Source organism: Caloenas nicobarica, chromosome 10, assembly GCF_036013445.1.
Source record: "Caloenas nicobarica isolate bCalNic1 chromosome 10, bCalNic1.hap1, whole genome shotgun sequence".
NCBI classification, from domain to species: Eukaryota; Metazoa; Chordata; class Aves; order Columbiformes; family Columbidae; genus Caloenas; species Caloenas nicobarica.
This window is the reverse complement of record NC_088254.1, coordinates 4,160,883-4,187,073: the sequence shown is the minus strand read 5'-3', so window position 1 is coordinate 4,187,073 and position 26,191 is coordinate 4,160,883. Positions and strand designations below refer to the sequence as shown.

General features: G+C 39.9%; 1 protein-coding gene across 1 annotated transcript in view; it reads left to right on the top strand.

Annotated features, from left to right (window-relative positions):
• Positions 1 to 24,009, top strand: part of TBC1D2B (TBC1 domain family member 2B) — a 29,694-nt gene extending 5,685 nt beyond the window's left edge. The window contains exons 2-13 of the mRNA XM_065641819.1: positions 1,179 to 1,332; positions 5,022 to 5,187; positions 7,527 to 7,684; positions 8,446 to 8,672; positions 9,595 to 9,987; positions 11,142 to 11,252; positions 12,371 to 12,564; positions 13,091 to 13,585; positions 15,413 to 15,530; positions 15,969 to 16,154; positions 17,395 to 17,516; positions 20,102 to 24,009. Of these exons, the coding sequence (XP_065497891.1) occupies positions 1,179 to 1,332; positions 5,022 to 5,187; positions 7,527 to 7,684; positions 8,446 to 8,672; positions 9,595 to 9,987; positions 11,142 to 11,252; positions 12,371 to 12,564; positions 13,091 to 13,585; positions 15,413 to 15,530; positions 15,969 to 16,154; positions 17,395 to 17,516; positions 20,102 to 20,297 (2,520 nt within the window). The 3' untranslated portion in view covers positions 20,298 to 24,009. The remainder of the gene's footprint in view (positions 1 to 1,178; positions 1,333 to 5,021; positions 5,188 to 7,526; positions 7,685 to 8,445; positions 8,673 to 9,594; positions 9,988 to 11,141; positions 11,253 to 12,370; positions 12,565 to 13,090; positions 13,586 to 15,412; positions 15,531 to 15,968; positions 16,155 to 17,394; positions 17,517 to 20,101) is intronic.
• The last annotated feature ends 2,182 nt before the right edge of the window (positions 24,010 to 26,191 follow it).

Here is a 26,191-nt window from a genome sequence, read left to right as displayed (position 1 = left end):
AATGGATTGCCAGCTTGACTAGACCAAAAGCCTTCTCATCTCAAAAATGAAGACAAGTCTGTGTGCTGTGTATGTGCTTTGTGCGGCACTTACTGCACCTCCTTTGTAAGGAAATGTGTGTCGCTGGTTGCTCTTCACTTTATTACAGCCATGCCCTGCGCAGGTACCCTCTGCAGGTGTGATAAACAGAACACGGAACTCTTTGAAATTAAGTTGTCTTTAAAGAGCAAACATAGCCATTTGCCCAAGTAATGAGAGTTTTTCATTGGTAATACCACCAAGCGCTTTGGGAGAAGGGAGGGAAAAAGCTGGCTAAGAGGTAAGTGCTCTGGGTGCTTACACCCAAAGGACTTAGGTGAGCATCTGTTCACAAGTGTCACCCTTTTGTTCCCAAACACACCACGTTCTAGTGCCAGCTGCTTGTTCTGGACTAGTGGCTGAGCGTGTATGTTGGAATAAAAATGACTTTTCCAAGAGCAACGTCAGTTACTGTCACTTAGTTCCCTGTTGATTATTGTAGATTGTCATTTGACACACTTTGAAATGACTCTTACAGCTGTGATTCTGAAGCTCGAAGATGTTTGAATTCTTGCTTACTTATTGCCTGCTCATGTTAATGACTGTAGGTTTGTAGATTAAATATTCATGTAGGTTTGTTTTAAATACAACCTTTGTACAGAAGATAGTTAGCTAATGGGATCATCAAGCAATACAGTATGTAGATTTAGTCATTAAAGTAGGAGGCATTACAGCACGTTGTTAATTTGTTGGTTTCTGATGGTAATCAAGCAAGTAGAAAAGAAAATGAGAGTCTTCCTGAGTGTGTATGGGACGTTTTTTCCCATAATACAGATTCAGAGTTATATATTTAAGCAACTCTTTGCATGTAAAATAAAAGATGCTGCTGCCTTTTCTAATATTTGAGCGTAAAATGGGAGAAAAAAATGCGTGTGACTGCTTCTAATGGAAACTGGATTTGGTGTGAAAGTCAGGAATGTGTAAATGTGCACAAGATGCACTGAGGACACAGGCGGTTATTTCTTTTAAATCATATTGCTTTTGGGCGGTGATACCTTGCTGGTCGGCTAATTATCCGGACTGAACTTTTTAAATTGCATTTGGAATTACTGTATTCATAGGCTACAGACTTGCAGTGATCTCTGGGTTTTGTGTTGTAGGCTGCGACTCGTCAGGATATGACGTACTGGCTCCAGGAACTCCAGCAGAAGAGGTGGGAATATTGCAACAACCTCGACGCGGCAAAAAGGGACAGCCGAACTTCCCCTACACCAAGTGACTTTTCCAAAGGTCTTGTTGCCAAAGACAATCCTGGTAGGTTGAAAATTTGAGTAAAAACAGAATGCATGTTTCTAGTCACTGTTAGTGAGTTCAAGGCATAGCGCTGGGATGGAGAACAGTCTTATGAGGTTTATATTTTTGCATCTTGTTATCAGGTGACTCTGTGTAAGCTTGGCGTATGTTGACGATGTTAAAGTTACTTAACATAAAGGTAATTTTGTGTGAGATTTCATACCTTTTAGGAAACGTGTTGATTTCTTTAAAACCAGATTTTTAGAAATGAAGTAAAATGGAGTAGTCCTACGACTAGGTTTCATTAAGTGGCAAAGTACAGTGTAGGTTAGACTAGCTGGATTTTAGTGGTTGCAATATCTCAAAAGCTTAAGTATCCTGAGATGTGAACCCCAGTTTTTAATGGGAACAGGTGTATAGTGGTTGGACTTGATGATCTCGAGGGTCTCTTGCAACCAAAATGATTCTTTGATTCTATATTTTGTATTCTGAATGACTGTACTTTGTCTCTGAAGAAGTGTGGTCTGGTGGATCTGTCTGACTGTGATAAAAATATTCTGCCTTTCAAAACTGAAAGAGAGTTTATGCTGATGCTACGTAAGTGAAACTCAGTTTCTGTAACACTTTTAGCCAAGCAAAATGTGATTTTTAGACTAGGGCCAGTTATAAAAATGTATCAGTGTATTATATAAAGTTATTCTGTGTTTTTTACTACGTTGCTCAGGCACTTCTGAATTGTTTTATTGCCAAATCATTACAGAAGTGGATTCCTTGCTGATTTCTGTTATCCATAAATAAGACTGAGTAAAACCCTGTTCTGTGCCAAATTAGACATGTTAGTAAAGCTCTCTTGGGTTTAAAGAGAGCCTGGAGGTTAGACGTATTTCATCAACAGATTGCATGTTTTGTTGACTTCAATTTGCTCATACTGTGTAACCAGAAATGTTGAGCCATGCTCCTCCCTGCCCTTCTCTCCCCGGCCCCAGCGCAGATCCCAGGCTGCAGAATCGGCCTCTAACCCACTTCACTGCTTTCGTTGAAGACTGATCTGCTGGTGGCTGCTTGCTCACCCACAGCTGCCTCGGGAGCGTGTGCTTCTGCAGGGGCTCAGCTCAGTGTTTCGGCTGCACCAGCCCAGGAGCGAGTCGCTACGTAGAGAAATGTACAGCTCTCTGCCTTGATCTGGCACTGGTGCTGGTCTCACCCCTCCTTACGCTGGTGCAGGGAGTGCGACTGGCAGGAAACCTCTTTTTCTTCATGTTAGTTTTTGCCCAGTGTAGTTTCCCAAAGCGGTTTGCTGCAGGGACAGCTGAGTGCCAGGATTAGCCCACCAGAATTGTCAGGAATGCAAACTGGGATGTTTTGAGACCACCTTTCTGGCAGCAGAGGATCTGGTTAGCAGGTTCTCAAACCATATGCTGCAAGAATAAGTGTGTTGGTGTGCAAAGATCTAACAGCTTGCAGGTGCTGGAAAGGGGAAAAGGATTTTGCTCTTTCAAAGCTTTGCCTTTCTGTTTTTAGCCTCTCATTCCCTGCTATGTAGTCTACCATTTTGCATTTTGTGGCGTCTGTCTGACCCAGTGCTTAGTTGGTTGAGTTCAAAAGTTAGCAAAAAAAACGCCAAAAGGATGTGTGTGGTTGTGTGCGCGTTTGTTTTGTTTTGTTTCGATTTTTTTTTTTTTTTCCCCTGCTAGATTGATGAGTGGAATATATTTACTATGCAATCAGGTGGCTTCCAGAGCTCATGGAAGCGAGGGATCAAGGCATAGTGGCCAAGAATGGGAAGGCAGAGTAAAGTAGTAGGCAGGACTGCCCTCTTTTGGCAGCAAAGTGTTGGATCAGGTCAACTATAATATACAGCTTGGCCCCAAATCTCTGTTTGTTCTTGTTTGTGCTACTTCCCCCAGAGCTTAGGTACAATGTGAAGTGAACCTGCTATCACTGCGGACTGTGTAGATACTCTTCCCTCACTCCTGTGTTGCATCAGATCTAGCAATCGTAATCCAGTCACTTTAGAACACCAATCTGATATTTTCCTGTCTTTGTCAATTGCTAGGGGTGTTCTGGATCAGCAAGCCGATGTGATTTATTTATTTTTTTATGACTGTTATTAAAGCCAGTGCAAGGCATATCAAGATAAAACACATGGGCTGAGCAGACCCGTCCCTTGCAGGGCCAGCCCGCAGTTAAACCGCATTGTTGAGCTGTATCTGCTGTGCAGTCCAGACCTCTGACTGACCAGCTGGCTGGTGTAAGCAGGGCGTCAGGTACAATGTAGTCATGTCAAATCCTGCAGGTAGAAGATGAAACAAGCTCTAAGTATGAAAGCAGAATGTTAGTATTCCAGCCTGGTTTTGGATGCCTGTCAGTTTTTGGTGCAGGGTTCTTTTTTTGGAGGAGGAGGTGTTTTTATTGTTTTAGTTGAAACCTATTCTGTTATCTTTCCCCTTTTAGACAGTGTGTTATTTTTCCTCTTTTAGACAGTGAATCTGACAAAAAAAATTAGTTTTTATCTGATGTATCTTGGCTGAATTTTGTTCAACTCAAACAGCCAGGGTCCAGAAGAATTTGGAATTTAGTTTGTCTGACAAGGCACTGAAGAAGTTTCTATCAGCACTGTTCATAAAATAAGTCAAGGCAGTGTAGTTTGTAGTTTGTACTTACATTAGAAAGATGACATGATATACGTCTGTTTCAGATACCATTTTCAAGGGTTTAAGGGATTTGTAGCCTCAATGATCTTCTATATTTGCTATCACAAAATGTTTTGTCTCTCTACTTCTAATCTTCAATATGGGCTAAATAAAGTAAGCATGTGCTGAGTAATTGGAGGGTACAGCTCGCTTGAAGATGATCTCGCTGCTGCTGCCAAGTAATCTTCAGAACAAAGACTGAAAGGCTCACCAGTGATAAAACAGGGTATTGTGATTTCTCAGGGTTTTTCCCTTCCTGCAGAGAATAACTTAAGTCAGAAACCCGTCCAGTGTGTTACTTACCAATGTAACTGCTGAATCAAGTCTGAGTGTGTTCTCAAAATGTTTTGATCCATTTCAGTACTTTGTGAATGATATGGAGAAGAGTCTGAAAATTACATTTGGGCTTGTTTTTAACTCATCCGTTCAGGGCTTTTGTAGAAGGCCACCTTATGCTTCTCTATAAAGCTTTTGCTATTCATAGTGTATTCCATACTCTGCATTTCCTATTGCTGCTGGAGGAGGGGTGAAGGAGAAAGCAAGCTCTCCAGGGGAATGGGAACACTGAGGTACCGTATATACCACAGGGTCTACAGCGCATGTCACTTTTAGGATGAAGCACACCCTGAAAGCTGGGTCACGGTATTTTTATGACCCCGTTCCTGAGTTATAATTAATCCACTTTAATTTTGTGTCTTTATAGCTGCTTAAGCTAGGTGAATCAATATTGGCTAATTGAGATTGTAAATCACTCATGAAATAACGTTTGTGAGTCCTGTTATCAGAAGTATGTGGCTGCAGTGGGAGTTCACTGAGGAAAACACTTTACTATTTTTAAAGTTCATTCAGACAGAGCATTTTGTAAAGTTATGTTGCAATTTAAAATAAAACCCTAACTATGTTACGAGCAGACTTAGCAGTATATGACTTTATGTAGCCACTATTCTTTTACTTACTGAAAGTTTTGCCTATTTTTCTTTTTCTCTCCTTCTCTCTCTTTTTTTTTTTTTTTGATAGATGTGAGTACCCTAAGTCAAAATGCTTCAGCAGAGAGAGCTAGAAATATTCTAGCTGTGGAGACTTCTCCTACAGACCTGGTGGGGGAACAAGCAGCTTCCCAACCTGCACCAGTCCATCCAAGTGCCATCAATTTCTCGCTTAAACAATGGAGTACCGAAATCAAGTAAGTCGGGGATGTGGGAGAAAGAGTTATCGTGAGCTTGGTAGTTGCTGGCAGAGGTATTTCCTGCTGAAAGATTTGTGCATGTGGTAGGCAGAGCCTTTTAGGAGAACTGGGGGTGATGAGGTAGACCAGTACGTTGGGCTGTATCTCTTCAAGTAAACTGTTTATTATACTTACTTGTTTGAAGGGTGTAGCACATCATTGTGTAGCATTACTGATACCTGAAAGGGAGAGCCAGGTCCCGTAAGGCACGTCTGGTGATGGCTTTGCTCTCTGAACCCAAACAGGGAGCCAGGAATTGTGTTCTCAGGTAGTACTGCTTCTTATCCCGCATTGTGTAGCTGTAGTATTTAGTGTGTGTGAAGCATTTTTAGTGATGACAATTAAAACAATATAAATAATTCTTCATTTTCTTCTTAAAAAAAAATAAAAAGCACATTGTGCAGATTTAAAATCAATATAATTTGAATTCCTGAGCAAAAATGTGGCAGACCCCTCTGTACAACAGCAAACCCATATCTTACCCCTCATGCTTAATGAGTTTTCTCTTTAGTATTAATTGCTTTAAGGAAAGCAATCCTACTGGTTTTCAGCTCTGCTATGTACGATTTCTTTCGAAAAGTTTCCACGCTTTGCTCTGCCCACATAGTGGAATCTTCCGTGTCTACTCCAAGCTCACAAAGCAGTTACAAAGCAGAGCCGTAGCTTTGGTTAACTAGACCACATCCCTCTTGAGCTGCGAGTAAAACGTTGTTCTTAGGTTTCATCAGCAGTGCTGAGTTAAACAGATTCCTTTTAAAGCTTTCCTGTTAAGCAGAGAGATCTGAGAGGTTACAAAGTGTTATTCTGGTGTGTCTTGTTTTGTGTGTGGTCTTTTTTTTTTTATGGCTGGATTAAGAAATATGTAAATCCTGTTACTACATGTCCTGTTTAAACTGGTAGTTTTGTGTGGTTTCTTGGGTTTGCGTAGCCACTTTGCTTTGATAGAACTTAAATTTAGTCATAATAGAAGGAAAATAACATGAAACAACTTCTGTTAGGTGAATTCCTGTATACTTGAAAGAGTCTTTCTAACTTTTAGAAAATTCACTCTTGATTTTTTTTTTAAATTTTTTTTTCCTGAGTTGCATATGATATGCTTTGGGGAAGTCTAGCTGGAAGGGCAGTGTCAGGGTGAAGTTCTCGGTGTTGCCTGGTTGGCCTGTGTTAATGTTTCGTTGTAACAGAGCAGAAAGGCAAGAGTGGAGTTGTGGGTTGGGAAGCACTTTTGGATGAAGGGAAATGTTTCTGGTGGCACTGGCGCAGCAGATATTGTAGTGTGATATTCAGGAGTTGGTCTCTCTGTATAGCTGTGCTCCTGATGGCTTGGGGTCATCAAGTGATCTTGAATGTGTAATATGGGTTACTTTCTGCTTAAGGTTTGAAGAGTAAGAAGAGAGAACGTAGCTGAGTGAGTGAAAGCATCTTTGTGGGCCTCCATCTTACACAGACTGTAGAAAATGCTGAGATACTAAATATATTTCCAACTTTATACCTAAAATATTAAACTGATTCGTATAGATTGATGTAGAATCTCCTTCTGCAGTTGAACAAAGACTTTACAATACTGAGCTACATTAATACTTGTGGACATTAGTGTGGACTTAAACATTCCTGACTGCATGGTGGCTGTGGGGGAAGCTGGGTAGGGCAATCTCATCCTGCTCGTGAAATGTATTGTTCTTCTATAGAATTATCTGGCTGGACTTTAGAGGTTGCCTCTGAAATGGCCTTGCAGAGGATTGTCAACGTTCCACCGTAGGAAAGGAGAGCTGCTCAGGAGTCTGTCGGCAGCGGTTCAGCTACAGCAGGTCTCTTGGATGAGCCCAAGTTTGACATTAATCCAGAACATGAAACTATAACACACATGCGTGTTGACTGCATGCTGCTCTGTTTAATGCTTGGCAGCTATCCTAAAATTCCAAGCTACAATAACTGATCAATAAAGAGATGCTGTTTCTAAGTCTTAATTTTGTTTTGTTTGTTTGTTTTTTCCCCACTGCCAAAACAAGGATAAAACAGCATTACACACAAGACCATAGTGGTCTCCTAGATATTAATATCCTGTTAAAGCAAAATAATTATTTTGTTCTTGAAACATAACACTATTGATAGCAGGTTGCTATTTAGTAGGATATGCATTATTTTCTTTGAGCTTTTATTTGGTGTTGGTTTTGTCTGTGTTTTAGCTGATTTTTAGTTTGCACTGTTTCAACTGCAGTGGTTGTCTTGAAATCCCTGTATAAAAAGAATGCAAAATGGAGAAATCTTTGTCACTTTTCCTGGTGTCTTTTTCACAGAAATTCAATGTCCTCTTTAAGAAAAGGAAATAATGAAAACCGCAAAAGCATATTTTATACCACCGAAGAGTGGGAATTGCTGGATCCAACCCCAAAAGACTTGGAGGACTCGATGGCCCTGGAAGAGAAGAGGAAACCTGTGGCAGAAGGAAGTAAAGGTACAAGCGGGAGCAGGGAAGGGCAGTGTGTGCCTTACCTTCTTTACTATAGTGTACCGTGCTGTGTGGATCTTCAGGAAATAAGTGGAAGCTTATATTTTCTTCACAAACCACATCTAGAGCTCTGTAAATTTTTTTTAAAAAATTTCTTCTTTCCGATGTGTTCGGCGTCCCTTGCCATTCAGATAAAATAGAGTCAGCTTGAAGCCACCTTGTCCACTGTTTCAGGTCCCCTGAGCGTGTTGCCAGTATTTTACAGCTCCTCAAGAGCACTTCAGCTGCCATCCAACTGATTAATCTGTTAGAAAACATCCTTCTCCTCAAGAACACTCCCGTGGTTATACAGACGGAGGTGAAACCTTACACTGAATGCCTCTTACAAGAGCAGTACGCTGTGATACCAGTGATGGTTTTGCTCTGATCACTTCTGAGCTGTTAATTATTCAAAGCAAAGTTTACTTTGCCATAGTTAGGGGTACCTTTTATTTTCTGTAATGTGAAGTTCTCTTCCTGTCTTATTGCGCAAGTATTAATTTATGAGCTAAATCTTTTTTCTGGGAGGGCAGGAGACTTTGAGCTAGATACTCTTCCCACCAAAGGAAGCGACTTGGAAAATGAGGCCTGTTCAACACTATCGTGTTGGGCTGTTTAAACGGTGCTTAGAGTCTAATTTTAATGACCATATTTTTAAAAGGAAATCTGAATGTTTTGAAACACCCTTTTACTGAGTGAACTGAACTAGAAGAAATTGTTTTATGCAGGACTGACTAGTTCAGCTTTTCCGTTCGATTTTGGCCGCATCCCACACAAAACAAGGCGCCCGTTAAAAGACATGATTGGATCAAGCAAACACCGGAACAGCAGCGACTGTTCCCCGACTGAGTGGTGTTCTGGTAACGGCAACAAACTGGTCTCGGAGCTGCAACTGAAGTATCAAAGCCAGCAAGAAGAGTTGGAAAAGCTAAAGAAAGATCTCTTGAGCCAAAAGGTAATTAAGCCTTCGGGCAAAGTGTGCAAAAATCAAATGGATCTGGCAGGTGATTGTGAGTTTACCCTTTGTGGCCATCTAACTGCACTAGGAGCTGGTTGGTTGTTAGAAAATAATGGTGCTGAATGAACCTTTGTTTACAAAAAGTCCTCAAACAAGAAGGACCAAGTTTTACATCTGTCGAAGATTAGATCCCTGAGCAAAACTTCCATTTGCACAGTGTTCATTAACTTGGTGTCTATCAGCAAAGATACTTGTCCTTTTTTAGTGTGGAGGAATAGAAGATGAAAAAGGTAGTGTCGTTAGATGGATGTGTTTTCAAAAAAAGTTCTAGTTCAGAACCTTGATGATGTCTTTCTTGCAAAGACCACAGAAACTCCTTTTCTCTCTTGTGACAAGTCAGTTAATTACTTGGCTGATTCCAAAGACTTCCTTTTCAGCAAAGCAGTGTGCATTTTTTTTTCTCCTTTAATTTTGTTTGCATCTGTTAGGGAAGAGAGCAGCTAGTTATCTTTCCCTTTTCCATTCTGTAACGTTCACCTCTTAATTTTTTTTGGCCTAAGCCCTCTTCGTATTTCTTTTCTTATAACAGGGCTTCTACAAGTAACCCTTTTCTAGCTTCCGAGTAACTGCTGAGCCACAGCTGTCAGCTACTCTTCCCAAACCTGTTGTAGCCTTTCTAGGCAGGATCCTTAGCTCAGTGAAGTAGTCAATCCATCCTTATAGGCCAGTCATCATAAGGTGCTAGCCTGCTAGAAATCGTGTCATACATTGCCTTTTTTCCTTAAAACACCACTTTGAAATCTTTTGTAAGCTGATGATTGAGGTGCAAACCCCATTCTAAAGCTTTCTTTTGCTTGACGTTAGATTTTTAAGTTGCAAAACTGAAAAGCTTCATTACAATATTTTTTTAATTTCTCAGGAACTTGTGCGACTTCTGCAGCAAACAGTCCGATCTTCCCAATATGATAAATATTTTGCAAGCCGCCTTTGTGAAGGGGTTCCCAAAGACAAACTAGAGCTGTTGCACCAAAAAGATGACCAGATTTTGGGTCTCAACAACCAGCTTGAAAAGTTAAATCTGGAAAAAGATAGTCTCCAGCAGGAAGTAAAGAACCTGAAATGTAAAGTTGGAGAACTCAATGAGCAGCTGGGCATGTTGATGGAAACTATTCAAGCTAAAGACGAAGTGATCATGAAACTCTCCCGTCAGCTCAGTGAATCTGAGGACAATACATCCTCTCAAAGTGGAGCAGTAAATTCTTCCACGGCCACCTGTGTTAATAAGGAACTACAGGAACTGGACAGACTGAAAGTAAGAGCAATGTCTCAGTCTTGGTGGATGGGGGAATCTCTGCTCCATGTAAAAGCTCCTCTCTAGTCTGCTACACTGTTTGGGGAGATCGTTACAGCAGTTCTCCAAGCTCCTCATCAGCTGGGGCTTTCTCTGCTTGGAATCTACACTTGGTGCTGTTGTGTGGCAATCTAAACAGGACTTGTGTATTTTGAGCTGCTCTGTACATCTATAGTCCAGTGTTCCATGCTTTCAGTCATTTAATCATTGGTGTGGAGGAGGAGTAATCAAAGGAACGGGAAAAAGTAAGGGGAAGAGGAAAATATAGGCATGGCAGAAAAGAAACAGAAAGCTTGCTTTTTATTTTTTTAATTTTCTTTAAATATCAAACGTGAGGAAACAAAGAGCACGTGGAATGGCAAGGAGGAGCTTCGAGGAGAAGGAAGGAGGAGGTGTATAAAAACCTGTTTTATTAATGCTGCTCCAGATATTATCAGTGCTTTTTTTTTCTCTAACCTACCTCAGTGAATGTGTAAGGAGTTCTTAATGGAGTTACCGAAGTTACCCGCTTTGCTCTAAACATGCTTTCTTGCCTTTGGATAAATTAATTAACATTCCAAGGGATTTGGAATACAAGTCAGTCATTTAAAATATGTATAAACGTTCATCTTTTTTTTCCTAAATGTGAGCCTGGGAGGCTTTAGGAAATAAAATTGAAACTGGAAATCAATGGTGTTGGCAGAAAGCAGATCAAAGCTTGTAGGTGATGTGGAGCGTGGGAGTGTTGTGATTGTTGGGAGGGCACCAACATTCCGTTGTCCCACAGCCTCAGGTTTCACAGGTAATATGTGCAGCCTGGAGCTGAGGGGATTAGGCAAAGAAGCTTATTGCTCAGGCTTTGTATTTTTGTGTGGGGGCAGACATCAAACCAGTACTTTAAACGAGGACCAGTGAGGGTAACCAAAACCCAAGGGCACGTGCCCCCACTGCTTGTACTGCCTGGGATGTGCTGCTGGCTGCCGCACAGAACCCTGACCGCTCTGCTTGTGTTCTCCTCCGCCTCTCTTTTCTCTTTGGTGGTGCAGCCTACGGGACTTCTCTGGTAGGCATTGGCTGTTTGTAGGGTATTTTTATTAAAAATCCAGTGTTTGGTTTTGTTTTGTTTTTATCAACAGGACAATCTTCAGGGTTATAAGACCCAGAATAAATTTTTAAATAAGGAGATTTTGGAACTTTCTGCCCTACGAAGAAATGCAGAAGCAAGAGAGAGAGAATGGCAGGCAAAGGTCAGACTAACATGGCCTATTCTCATTTTGGAAATGTCTAAAGCAGTTTTCAAAAATTCAGTTGTAAATCTACTCGGGAATGTAACTGTGGAACGGAAATGAAATGACTTAAATGTATTAAATGTGATAGCTTAAAAAAACAAAAAAAAATCCCCCCCAGTTGAGTCCTTACAGACTAATCTTTCTGAATGGATTCTTGAAATAAGTAATTGACTTTAAAGTCATGTTAACCAGTGGACCTTTTTCATAAGTTATGACCAGAGGCCAGTGTATTTCTGAAAACATTGTTTCCTCAGAATCAGGGCTGTAATTTTCTTGAAGTGTGCGAAAGACAGGACGTGTGAGGGTTTGGAGTGTCACTGAGCAGAGCTTTCTCCTTCCGAGTGTGAGGGATGACCATAGTACAGCGAATGTAACTTTCACGTGTGTTTCTGTATAAATGAACTTGAGTGTAGAGCAGTTGTGGGTAAATAAAGAAGATTTCCATTGCCTGGGCTTAGGAAAATACACACACATCCATAGCTAAAGTAAGATACCTGCTATGTTTTGTTAGGGTTTGCTTTCAGTTTTTTGGAAACAATGCACACAGTGGCCAGGTCTAAGTGCTGTATTTTCAGCATGGAGCTGTGTGTTTACAATTCCTACATACTATTACCTAACTCATCTCTTTAAAATTCCATTTAAGTTCTTTTTGTTCAAACGTGCATAGACTAAAGATGTTACTTTAAAAGCACAAAATGGTTGAGTTGTCTTTCATATAATGTAAAGCTTGCTCAGATTTTTCTGTACGTAAAAATACATATGGTAGAAAGTCTCTGCTCTGCTATTCTGCCTTAAAAGTCTTTATGTGAAAAGCCACAGGTATCTGAAGTTTCTCTCCCAAGAACTTCATATACAGAATTTTACAGTAGTGTAATAAAATGCGTATATATTTTTTTATTTTCCACACATAAGTGTTGCTTTATGTTTTCTGGCACTACAAAAATGGAAGGTAAAGCTGACTGTTCTCGCAGGTTTCTAAGCAACATAAACTAGTAGAATTAATATTGAACGATATTTTGAAAGAAGTGTAATACAAAGTAAGTTTCTGAAGACTTATTAGATATTGTTTTCTGCAGTATACAAGCTTGGAGGCCAAACTGTGTCAGATAGAAAGTAAATACTTGATCTTGCTTCAAGAAATGAAAACTCCTGTTTGTTCTGAGGAGCAGAGTCCTGCTCGTGAGGTCATCACACAGTTACTGGAGGATGCCTTGAAAGCAGAAACGAGTGAGCAGCCAGAACAAGCGTTTTTCAAACCACACCTTGTCAGGTAACTTGGTCCTATGAAAATAAACGTTTGTGTATCTTGGTCAGTGGGCCTGGTTCTAACACTAGAAAACTGACAGTGGGGATGTATTTGCAGGATTTCGGGGGGTTTTATGTATTTCCCTTCATGAATAACAGTATCATCATGCATCCTTTTGGCTTTATAAATACTTTTATTATTTTATTTGAGACACAATATAAAACTTAGACTCAAATGTTGCTGTGTAGCTGCCGAAGGTGAGCTACTGAAGAGGTGGGTTCATTTGAGATTGCCCGTGTTCTTAAATACATTGCTTAATCTGTGTAATAATATTTATCCGACTATGGCCACAAAGACTTTTGTGTAGGGGTTATAAAAGAATGATTAAATAAAGGATATAATTGTTTAAATAATAATTGTTAAAACTTGAAAACTATGGGGAATGGCTTGAGGGGTATTTGAAGTAACTTTAGGATGGGAACTTGAGGGTTTCAGGGCTGCTGAACATGTTTGTAAAAGCATTTTTTTCTTTTTTTCCCCTCCATTTCAGTGAATATGATATATATGGTTTTCAGACGGTCCCAGAGGATGATGATGAGGAGAAACTAGTAGCAAAATCACGAGCTTTGGACTTGAGATCGCTTTCTCTCAGTGAAAATCGAGAGATCTCCACAGGGGTAAAATGGGAGAACTATCTTGCGAGCACAATGAATAGAGAGATGATACGCTGTGTAGAACTAAAGAATCTTATTCGGTCTGGAATTCCACATGAACATCGTTCCAAGATGTGGAAATGGTGCATCAATCTCCATGTTAAAAAATTCAAGGACAGCACTGTTCCTGGGTACTTCCAAACCTTGCTTCAAAATGCTCTGGAAAAACAAAATCCTGCATCTAAACAAATTGAGTTAGATCTCTTGAGAACTTTGCCAAACAATAAACATTATTCCTCGCCGACATCTGATGGAATCCAGAAGCTGCGAAATGTGCTGCTGGCATTTTCGTGGAGAAATCCTGATATAGGATATTGCCAAGGGCTCAACAGGTGAGATTTTGCAAATCTTGAGTTATAACTATACAGTGAAACACTTAGCGAGCCTTTCAAATCACATGTATAGCAACATGCTTTTGGACAGCCATTTGCCTTATGGCTTGTAAGTTCATAATTTATAATGTTTAAATAACTATCACATCTTTTAAAAAACAGAAGACTTGTAAAATCAGCTCGGCAAAAGAACTGGACCTGGAATTAACTCACATAAGAAATGAGCTGCTTAAATGTAGTTTTACGTTGTCTTCATGTCAGTTGTAGGGGATCTTTTTGCTTTTGTGTGTGAGGATTTGTGAGGTTTTTGGGCTTTTTTTAAACAAGCAGAAATAAGTGCTTGAAAGCTTTTTGTACTGTTAAGGCCACAAATTTCAGCATTTCCCTCGGGATGTCTTCAGTCAGAATTCCAGTAATCAATTTAAGGATGATTCTCGTGTTGCAAAGCTAAGAAAAACTTCAAGCCATTGCAGTTGGCATTTGCCGAAATGGTTTTGGTACTTTGAGATATGTAGTAAAAGAAGATGTTATCTGAAGAGGGTCTATTAGTCTGACACCCTCCTCATCCCCATGATATGATACTATAGATGTCAATTTGTGCGCTAATATAGGTCCTAGAATAGGGTAAGAGACTTTAGAACTAGAGCAGCTTTGTCATTTGAAACTGCACTGAAGAAGTAGTAGAATAGGAGCAGTGAATAATCTACTAGAGAGATGGTGGTAGCAGTAGTACAGGTAGTGAATAATGTAGTAAGAAGAATTACTCTTTTTTTTTGAGTATTCCGCACGAGTGGTTACGTTCTGCAGGTAAATCGGAGGGTTTACAGCACATCACGTCACAAGCCATGTGTGAAGCACAGGGCTCTTGCCGTGTCTCTGGTGACCAGGAGGTGTTAGAAACGCTTTTGCTAAATTTGAACTTCCTGCCTGGCCTTATTTTCCCCTAGGACATTTTGGGGTTTATTTTTGGTTTTGCTGTAAATAATTCCGCATTTGGATATACTTGCAGAAGTTAAAAATGAATAAATATTTATTCCTTGCTTTAGTCCTCTTAAGCTTTTTAAAGTGCGATCACCTTATTAAGCTGTGTAACAGCAGAAGCAGTTCATGTTGTTACAGCTCCTCTTGCATACAGAAATAAAACAAGCTTACTTGGAGAAATATATTTGAGGTAACCTTTCGTATTCTAACAGCTATCAACAACAAAAAGTTATTATCTGATTTTTTTCTTTAATCATACTCGTTAGAAACAGGAAAACCAAGAATGCTGCAGTTGTTTAATCTTTGTTTTTCTCTACTTTAAGAAATTCTTAGAACGAGTCTTTGAAAAATTTTAGGGCTTTTCCTTTTCTTGAAAAGACAATGGTACATAAAGACAGAAGTTTACTTATATTTATCTTAATAAATATAAAGTAAAATTGCTAAAAAGGGTTTTTCTAAACTTAAATCAGTTTTGTGTGAAATGCAAGAACTGTCTGTTCTTTCTCCTCTTTAATAAAAAGACAAAAGTCTAGGAATCAGAGTAGTACATTTAGGACTTGGAATCTTCTAATTATTTTGCTTTAGTTCCTGGAAAAATGGCTTCTAGCAAATCACTTTGCTTTTGCCTTTATCTGTTTTCTTATTTAACTGAATAAAAATACTTGGCATGGCCGAGAAGACATCTCATTACCCCGTCTTAAACTTCGTTAACAGTTTTGCTGTTTAGTGCTCTCCTGGTAAAACATTTGTCTCTGCTGAACAGAAACAGAGGCTTTATTGTAATTGTTCTTAATACATGTTGTGATACTATAATAATATTTTTCTCCAAATAAACCCTATTTTCAGATTGGTAGCGATTGCACTTCTGTACTTGGAACAGGAAGATGCTTTCTGGTGTCTAGTGACAATAGTGGAAGTTTTCATGCCTCGTGATTATTATACTAAGACACTGCTAGGATCTCAGGTATGTGCTCTGGTCCTGTAAACTACAGCTAGTCAAAGACTTTGCCCTGAAACTCTCTGATAGGCCTTTTGGGGGATGTGTGGAGTTGTCAGAGCTGAGTTCCAGGCACCAGGGCCTTTGTTTGGATGAGAACTCAGAGTATAACACTGAAATAACTGTGCAGTGACCTGCGTGGAGCTCCAGTCCTTAACCCCTCTCCTGATCATTAGCTGCACAATATTGCCAGGAGCCCCATGAGCCTGACGTGGGTCAGCATGTGTTGGGGTGGCCGTGGCTGGTTTGGGTGGATCTAGCGTACAAGTGTTCACTAGACACCCCTGGATTTCCTGATTAGCTCTTGAAAAACTTGGACTTGCAGATTGGTAACGGCCCTACTTTGAGCCACATGTGTTTTGGAAAACGTAGGAGCAATCATGTCATATTTGTCATCTCTTTTAGGTCGATCAGCGAGTATTCAAGGATTTAATGAGCGAGAAGCTTCCACGACTGCACGCTCATTTTGAACAATACAAAGTTGACTATACGCTTATAACTTTCAACTGGTTTCTCGTGGTGTTTGTGGACAGTGTGGTCAGCGACATCCTTTTTAAAATCTGGGACTCCTTCCTGTACGAGGGACCAAAGGTGAACTGCATGAGCTAAGTTTTTTCAGTTGTTACCTAGTAACAAAATACTGTAGTCTTATGGAGTCCAGGGTGGAGGTACATTGTTTAACAGGAATCCTGTCACTTAAAATCACTAGTAGGAAAAAAAGGGAGGAAACGTGTAAGTAACCAGTCAAAACATTTTCCATTTTTTCTGTGTTCTGCAAGTTACAAGCTTGAGTTACATGGAAGAATTCTAAAGGTGAAGTATTTTCCTTTCCCCAACCCCTATTGTGAAAAATAAATCTATTGGCAGTGCTGTGGAGGCAGAAGTTGGAAGTATTGAGAAGGTGTAAAAATGAGCTGTAACCAAGTGCTAATGTTTATTTAGCTTATATCTGCAGCAGCTCTTACTTCTGCAGACATTTAAAGTACAACTGACAAACAATGACTATCTGGGCTCTTATCTCATAAATTAAGGGGTGGGAGTGAAAATTTTCCTGTGTTTCATGCTTGTGAAACAAAATTTGTGCAGGGAAAAAACATCGTGGGATTCCAACACAACAATAACACTAAAGCAAATGTTGTAGGCAATTGGAAAGAACAGGAAAGTTATAAAATAAGTAGACAAGAACTGTGTGTTTGTTTGATTTCTTGTGGGCCTCGTCTTGCGCATTCTAGCACACAATGGTATTTTGGTTGTGCGTTCATTCAAATCAGTTTTTACGCATCATGGTATTTTCGGAAGGCAGCCAGTACAAACTGGCAAAGTTCAGAACTTAAGCCTATTCAGAATGAAGGGAAATAATAACGCTTCTTCCAGCTCCTGCCAAAGTTGATTGACAAACTGGTTTCAAATTCCTTCAGCATTGGTGCCCAAATGTGTTGGGAAAATTCAAGGTGTTGGAAAACAACCTGTTTAAAAAGTAAAAATTCTAGCTCTGAAGTGACATAAAGGCATTCAGCAGGGTCAGCAGTCTCTGTGCTACAACTCCATTTGAAACTCAAAACTTCAAAGAATTTTTATGCTATAAACCCAGTATTGTGTTCTGGATAGAACTGCAGGACACTTTGTCTTGGTTACAGGCCACAATGCAAGTTTTTTGCAACTTTTGGAAATGGGGGACAGGACAGGGAGGGGAGATAGAAGGAGGTGTGATTAGATAGCTCAAACACAGCCTGCAGGAAGAATGACGCTTTTCCTTTGAATTTTTAATAGATAATAATGAGAATCAGTGCATTCTGTTCTTAGAAAGAACCAAACATGGTATGTCTTTCAGGTAATATTCCGATTTGCCCTGGCACTTTTTAAATACAAAGAAGAAGAAATCTTAAAACTGCAAGATTCAATGTCCATTTTCAAGTACCTTCGATATTTCACACGCACTATACTTGATGCCAGGTGAGTAACCCAAACTTGTGTGTGATTGAAAGGCTCGTAGTGGGGCATGGAGAAGTCTCTCCTGTTTCGTTTTGTTTTGTTTTGATCTAGATCTTAATTTAGATATAAAGCAACTAGAGGTGAAACTAACTACTGAGATTTCTCATGAGTAGTTTTATCTAGTGGAGACAAAAGCACAAGTGATGAATGTGTAACTCTAAATTTTTAGATACGATAGAGATTGCTTTGCCAGGTTGGTCTTGCACTTGTATCACGGTAACAACACTTCAGAATTTCAGCCATAGGTGAAGTCTCCCCCTGCATGTGGATACAGCTTAAGTTCTAAAGTGTTTTGTGATAAATAAAAACATGTAGCGGTTCAAGTATTAAAAACGTGAGCTATGACCCAACTAGGTTTGGATCTCTCGTGCATCATTAATGCATAGGCTAATGCCAACGTAACTCCAGCTCATTTTAAGGTACACCGAATCATAGAAGATATTCTTCTGTTCTCAATCCTTCCATAGGAATTACAATTTGTAAATTAGGGTCTAATGTTTTTAGGTTCCTAGTTTCCAGACTGTACAGCAGCAGATTAATCTTAAAAAGAAAAGTCATCTTGGGATTGGTTTAGTGTCTGAAAATATTTTGCACAGATATTGAAACTCACTGATTTAGAATTTAATGCAAAATCATATACTGGAATCAGAGGTGTTTGTTTTTACCATAATAAATTCCATATGAATTTAGGCTTATATTTTGGCTCGTACTGCAAGAGCTATTTATCATTTTTACTTCCATTGTTACGGTTTTGACTGGGGAGAAGTTAAAACCGAATAATCCTAACTCTGTGCTTAAAAAGGATTGCTAGGACTGATACAGGGAGAATGTTCTGCACCTGATTTAAGTGGTAAAAGTCTCAATAACAGATGTTGCTTCCTCTGCTGAAACCCCTCCAAAAACTCCTGAGGTTTTTTGCTCTTACCTAGTCCGAACCAAATTTCGATATTTAATCAGAGCTGCGGGTTTGGCCTACCCTTCCAATTATGTGAAGGAGATGAGGGCCTGGCTCTCCTGTCTAAACTCTCTGGTGCTGAAATAATATATTTTAAAGATTTCTAATATTGCTGGAAAATGTCTTGGTGTTAACAAAATGAGCTAATCTGGTGTCTTTGGCAGATGGTGAGGTGAGTTCAGGCAAGGCCAGAATTCAGTGCATCAGCGATATTTACAGCACAAACCACTCTGCTGGTCTGTCAGTCTCTGTTTTCTCAGGTTTTTGGGCGTTGCAGGTGGTGTAGTGCCACCCAGGGACTGTCCATTTGCCTGCTAGAACTGACAAGGTTGGATTCAAACCACTTGATTTCTTGTTAGACCATTTTTGTACAAGTTTTACAGCATCACAATTTAAACAATACAAAAGCCTGTAGAATGATGTCTTTACTGATATGGACAAAAAGTCATCTCGTTGCAGAGGAAAAAATCAGAAATACTATTTTAATAGAATTCATGGACATCCTGAATGGGTTAGAAAATTATTTTGCACAGAATTTGTAAGTTTAAGCTCTCTAGTAGAGAAAAGTCTGTACAGCCATGTGCATAATTATACTCTAGGTTATAGGATGTCAGAGTTAGGTTTTTCTACAGCTGACAACTGGGTTCCATAGCACGTTGTGCACAGGTAGAGAAGGTGTTGAAATGTGTTCTGTTTATAAATAGTAGGAAATAGTTCTTGTTCACAAAAAATATGAACCTAGAGAGATCTTGGCCTTAAATGAACTGTCCAAATAAACCTTCTTAATATTTGGGTTCATCTGATAATTAAACTGGGTTAAATTCCAGTTCCCCTTTTTCCCTTATTTAATAATGAGATACTTTTTAGGTATAGATCAACAGTAACGAGGTAGTTAACTCTGTCTTCGGACTAATTAGGCAGAGCAGTCATTAGTTTTGCCATGACCGAATGACATTATGATGCAGCATGACTGGGAGGGTAACGGGTACTCAGGTGGTGCTTTGCTGTGTGATCTGGCGAGCTCGAGTTGGCACCAGCTCAGAGTTCTCTGTGCTCCAGCCAGCAGAATCCCGCAGCTTTCTCACTGTATCATAAAGTTGGGCTTAAACGTGTTTCGTATTATCCTTGTCTGTATTTGTCCATGCTCCCAGGCTTTATCAGGTCTCTTACACCACCTCATTAGCTGGGATAACTTGCTGAGATTGAAGGTGTTTCAGTGAGTTATATGAGGGAAGTTATCCAATATATAATCGGGTAACTGGGTGTACCAAGTATTCAGTTGAGCCCATGAAGCTCTGATAAGCCAAGCCTACATCTTCTGTTCAGTCTTCTCAAGGCTGTAATTGCTGTAGCATTTGTAGAGGTTGCCGGTGGCTTTGCAAACTGTCGAGCATTTGATAACAGTTTCTCACATGAAATAACTTTAAAACTGAGTGCTTTCTAGAACTTCCTTGCAGTACTGATAGCTTCTGAGACCTGTCGGGTATGTGAAGGACACCAGAGATATCAGCCATATACTAAATATTGATACGGATGAAGTTGAAAACACCAAATATGAATGATTGTCTTGTAACATTGTGTCATCTTACAGGAAACTGACTGGGATTGCTTTTGGAGACCTGAATCCTTTTCCATTACGTCAGATCAGGAACCGCAGGACTTATCACCTGGAGAAAGTGCGCCTTGAACTAACTGAACTAGAAGCCATTCGTGAGGATTTCCTGCGTGAACGAGAGACGTGTGTAGAAAAAAGAGACCTTATTAGTGATGATGAAGAGGATAGTTGAAACTACTCAACATAAACTTTTCTTTGGGATCGTGACCAAAGTGAGTTAATCTCCAAAACACTTTATTAATCCTGTCAAACAGAATGTAAACTAGTTGCCTTTGGAAATATGCGGGACAGATTTCCAAACCCCAGCACTTTCAGAAATATTGCTTTGCATGGAGGCCAAACACTTCTGTTTACATTGAAGTTCATGGAGTTGTATGTAGAGCACTTAAACTCTCAGTTTAGTCAACCAGCTGGATTGCCAGTCGTTTTCCTGCAGCGCATTCTTAGTGCCTGTACGTGAAACTGCAGTGAGAAAAATCCATGCTCTGTTTACCACGTTCATTGCCATTCTGTGGGGCTTTTTTTAAATGTAATCCTCTTTTTTTGTAGTGCAGGTTCAGTGTGGGAGGACGTTATTTTTTGTTTTCAGGCTGGTTCAATAAATGGCTTTCGTGTTGTCCTTGACTAGACTAGCCATTCTTGGGGTCACAAGCTAGAAAACTATGGAATGAAGCACAGGAAGAACTTTTACATTCCTTTGTCTTTTCCTGAAGTGACATGAAATGGATCATCAAACAGAACACTTGAATATATGTACTTAAAGGTAAAATAAGTCCCTGTTTGCGACTGAATGTTCAGTGTATACTGAAACAGTGATATCAAACACCATTTATTTTTTTCTAGGCAGCTGTGTTGATAAAGATTCTCATTAATGCAGAGGGGTTTATAGATCAAATTCTGTTTAGTTGATTTTATTTCTATTCACTTTTTTGATTGCAATATCTCAAAAAGCCACAACCAAAACTCAGCTATTATGGAAGAAGAATGGAACTTGCCACAGGAGGACCATGGTTTAGTAATTAGTTGTGTATCTGTCAAAGACACGCTTTTTTTAATGTTTCTTCCTATATAGGGCTTAAAATATGATGAAGTCATTCTTTTTGCATGAATGTATAACTGTTGTACAATAGTGGTAGAGATAGGATTCCTAAAACAAATACTTATCAATCAAAGGAGCCTGAAGGCCACAGCATGCACACAGAAATTCAAGATCCTTTTCCAGCAGACAAATGCAATATTCTCTTAACACGTGCAGCTTTGCCATGTGTGTTGCGTGCCCGTCCTACAGGACAGCTGTGCGGAAACATTTGGGGTGTTCAGCTGTCGTGTTTCTGACCATAATTGCGACTGGAGGCCATTTGTTCTCCTTTGGTGACTCCCGATGCTCTGAAACGGCTCTGAGGACAAGGAGGGGTTCTGTGTTCCTGGGCTGTTCTCTGGACTTTTACAATGTTCTTTCTCGGGCTGTTGGATTGACTGCAGTGTTGTGTCTGGGTGCGTCATGATAAAACCAGCATTCAGATACTAGGCAGCAAATCACTCGGCTCTGGGGAAGTGGCTAATTAGCAGAAAAACCCCCAAACTAGTGGTTGAGAATGTTCAAGTGCATCAGGCTTCTACTTTGTGTTCTTTTGGTTTTCTGAGAAGAAGTTGGACTTCTTTGTCGGGTACACTCATGGAATTGTTTTGGAAAACTGAAGTGCATGCAGGGAGAAATCCTGCTTCTGTTTCACAGCACTTTTTTTTTGGTTTTGAGAATGTATTTTGTAACCTTCTCTAAATAAGCATATTATCAGTCAATTTATCCGGAAGGGAAATATTTAATCAGTGGTGAGCATTGTAACTTACCGGCCTACTTTTGACAGAAAATGTGTGCTGCTTATGTGACATACAATTTTGAATTAGCCAAGAAATCCTTGCCAATGAGGGACTCGTGGTGTGATCATCTTGATTTGTGTGTCATTTGTCTTCTAAAATGCCCCCTACTTTGTGTATTGTAAGCAGCAGTTTCGGTTGGTTTTTATTCCCTAGTTACTCTTGGTTATGTACTTGAGTTCATTAGGCAGGTTTTTCATATTATTGCATGTACTGTATTCTTTTTTTTACTTACAATCAGTGTTTGAATATAAAAATGGGACCAGGTTCTAATTTTCTAGTTATGTTGTCTTGGTTTTGAAGGAGCTGGTCTCTAAATCAATCTGTATTGTCTGCTTTTTTTGTTTTGGGTTTTTTTGATCTTGTTTTCAAGAGTTAAATGAAATCTTTCTAAGCTGAAGATCTTCCTTTCAGTGGCAACAGTTGAAATGTCAAGGTGAAGAGTTTTAAAGAATCTACCTGCCCTATTCCTAAAAGTCAGTAGTTCCTGGGGTTTGAGTCTTCACAATGAATTAGTCCTATGACTTAGGAGATGTTTTCAGACCGATTTCATTGAAGTCTTTAGGTTGTGAAGATAAAACTAACTCGATGGCAACTGTTGAGGAAGTTCTCCAGCGGACAGAGGTGACTTGCAGTGTTGCAGGACCATTTCTTTTTTACGGTTGGGCTGGTGGTTGTGCATGTGTTGCTGTTTCTTCATGGAAGTTGTTACACAATTGTACAGTAAAACTAAGCAGCTCTGTTTCTTATGCCACTATGTGAATCTAATACATGAATGTGAGGAAGCGTATGGAAATCGTGTTGTCTCCGGGCGTTTTGTTAGCTCGCAAATATGAAATGAGCTGATGCTGTTATACTCAAGTTTCCAGTGAGCTCTTGGCTTCATTTTATTAAGCATCATTACTGATGCCTTCATTCAAAGGTCAAAAAATTGCAGAGGCATCTAACCTCTGACCACTAGAAGTCTACATAGAAGAAAAATGAGCCGCATGTAGCAGGAAGCAACGGCAGGGGAAGCTTCTCTTGCTGTTGTAGGTCTCCTTGGGTGACTATTAATTTTCTAGTGATGCTTAATCTGGTAACTTTGAAGAGTAGTAACTAGTTAGGGACATGCAGGATACACAAGCAGAATTTAAACCTGATGAAACCCAGCGAAAATACAGTGTGACTTGGTGGCCTGCAAAAGCTGAACTGCATAGATACCAAGTGTTTGCCTTTAGAGGTAAAGTCCCAAAACAGTGCATGAGGATTTAAGATTCGTGCCAGCCACTGAGTAGGAACTTGACCTGTTCATGCAAATACAGACTACTAAGACTGTCTTTTGAACTTCAAGATCATGCACGTGTGTGCAAAGAGCTCCTTATGCATGGTTCCCTGTATATGTGATGGAAGCCAGACCACTAAGTTGCATCTTGCAGAACGTTCCTCTGTCTTCATACACATATTCGTGGCTTTCCAGTGAAACTTCTGGTTACTTGTTTAAAATGTTCCATTATCTTTTCTTAAATAGGCAAAAAATTGGTGCACTACACCTCTAGCTATTAAAACTGCACAGTATTTCAGCTTTACCTGTGCATGTGTACAGGTAGTGTTATCATCCAGTGTTATCAGATTGTAAGGTGGTGGTTTTTGTTGTGTGTTTTGTGTTTTTTTTTTTTACCAGCTGTGTAATCAATAGAGAAGACTTTTTTGTTGCCCTTTAGGTGTCTTCTATGCGAGATTCTCCCCTTCCACTCAGTCTTTGTAAACATGGTAAGATATTTTAGCAGAAAGGGAAAGATTTTTTTTTTTTTTTCTTCCTTAAGACATCAGGAATGAATAAGTGGTCTCAAATTTTACACAGTTCAGTCATGTTCTGTCATGCTTAACCGAGAAATGGAAAATTAATCAATTTATTTCATTAAATTGTGTAGCTGTTAAAGTGAATGTTCCCTTAAGTGCCATGTTAGAAATCAGCAATATGCGGTACGAGAAATTTGAATCACAAAACGTAAGTGATGTTATTTTCATAACGATTGTAAAGAAAAAAATAAATTGTTTATTCCTTTACAGCTTGCTATGGTGGTTCTTTTTTTTTATGACAGATAGAAGTAACTGCAGGTGCCATCAGAACAAACCAGTAATAAAGCTGGTGTTTTTGTCTGATAATGTGATGTGAGAGAGTCTCTGTAGAGGAACATATTTGCACATTTGGCTTTGAAGCATGAAGATGTGAACTATAGATGTGTTGCATGCAGGTGATGCTCACTGGGTAAACTTGTGAGTGGCGTCCTTAGTTTACTGGAAGGGGAGCGGAGATTAAATCTGCATGAACATTCACAGGGAACAGACTTCCCAAGAAATGTGTATTTGTATGATATCTCCTGACACCAAAAGCTTCTTTGTAGGCTGGGCACTGATGTTCTGCTAAAGCCTGTAGTAGCCAAGTGCATAATTTCAGCTGGTTTGAAAATTTAACCAAATACTGAATTAATTTGGAAATCTAGCCTTAATGTCTGCCTCTCAGCTAAGACTTTTGCCTTTTGGAGTTAGCTTAATTCCCTTAAAGAGGCTATCAAGTACCTCAGCAACTTCAGATATAAAACTAAACAGCTAAATGTTTGAGAGGGAGGAAAAATGAGAGCTGGGAGATCATTTAAATCGCCTGTCCAAGCAGATCTTTCCCAGTAGAGGTGAACAGTGCCCAGTTCTTGTCCTCTGGCTCTGGCACAGGATGGCAAGCTGTTCAGAGTGGCACAGCTGGAAATCTGTTCAAAGAGGCTGCAGAACAGGATCGAGAGCAGCGATTGAGGCAGACCTTGGCCGCGGCCTAAGGAACTCCTGTCCTGTATGCTGAAAATTTAAGTCAAAGGAATAAACCGAAAATTCTGGGAAGGGAGCGCATAGGGAGCAATGTCCTTGCGTAGACACTTGGCATGTTCAGCTTAAGTGGGTTGTGTTGCCCCAGCAGCTGCTGGGGCTTCTCAAAGAACAGCTGAGGCTCCTGTTTCCTCCTTGGGACTGAGCTCAAGGCATCTCAGTGCAATCACAACAAGGGCGTGAGTGTGGCTCCTGCGTTTAGCCGATGTATGTTGTTAAATATCTTATTCCTAAGAAGGGCATTAACTTAAGAAGAATAAACACAGCTCGCCTGCACTGAGCTGAGACAGGTACTTGCAGAGCCTCGCTCTCTGTGCCGGGTGCCTCAGAGAGAGAGAAAACTCACTGAAGTCTGCTGGTATTACAATATATCAGGTGTTCATTCTGTGGGATTTTCAGAAACGCTAAACATAGCTTCCTTATCTGCAGCTCCTTGACCTCACTGGAAGCAGAATCCATGTAGTGCTGAAGCTTTAAGAATTCCCACACATTAAGTGCATTCGCTCAGATAATGCAAAGGAAGGGTGTGCTCTGCCTTGGAAGTTTCCCCCTGGAAAAGAAGGTAAAAGGTTCAATCACAAGGCAGTTAGTAAAGTGGTGTTTTCCTCATGATCCTAAGCTGTAGAACCATGCTTCTCTAGAGTTATACTCACCTACAATGCCAGCCTTTCAGAGCATTAGACTGGAAAGCAAAACTCAGGACTATATACTGAATGTGATATTAAAAAAGCAAATAGTTATTTAATGAAAACTTATTCGTTCTCCACCCTAAATTAGTCTGGGGTGTTGTAAAGAGAAGTAATTAAAACATTCAGCACATTCAGCACTAGAATCTACCTCAGAAAATCAGGTTGACTTTGGCCTTCATTAAGATACTTGTAGCCTTGAGTGGCTGCATCCTGGCCGTGTTTCACCTTTTGTGTGCACAAAAGTTATGTTTCTGCAGTGAGCTGCCACAAAGACTTCAGGTGTGTGCTGATGAACTGACTCAGTGATGTCTTCAGGCACTGTGATTTGTGATTAAACTGTGAAATAAGCTATTTACCTGTTTTTAAGAATGCAGGTGGTATTTTTCTGATATTTAAGCCTGGGACTCCCACTTTGGAACGTAAGGTATGGGCTTCCTTCTTTGTCACTTCCTAAAGGACACTGGTAAATGCATGGCCAGCAGATGCTGCAGTGTTTGCTTGTGCTGCCTGCTTCAAATGCTACTTGGCTTTGAGTTTTCCTTCCCATTCATATCCTGTATGCACATAAAGGCTTTTGCCCTGATTGCCAAAGCTCTTACAAAGAAGTCTGAGTTGGTGTTTTAAGGGTGAACAACTGAAGAAG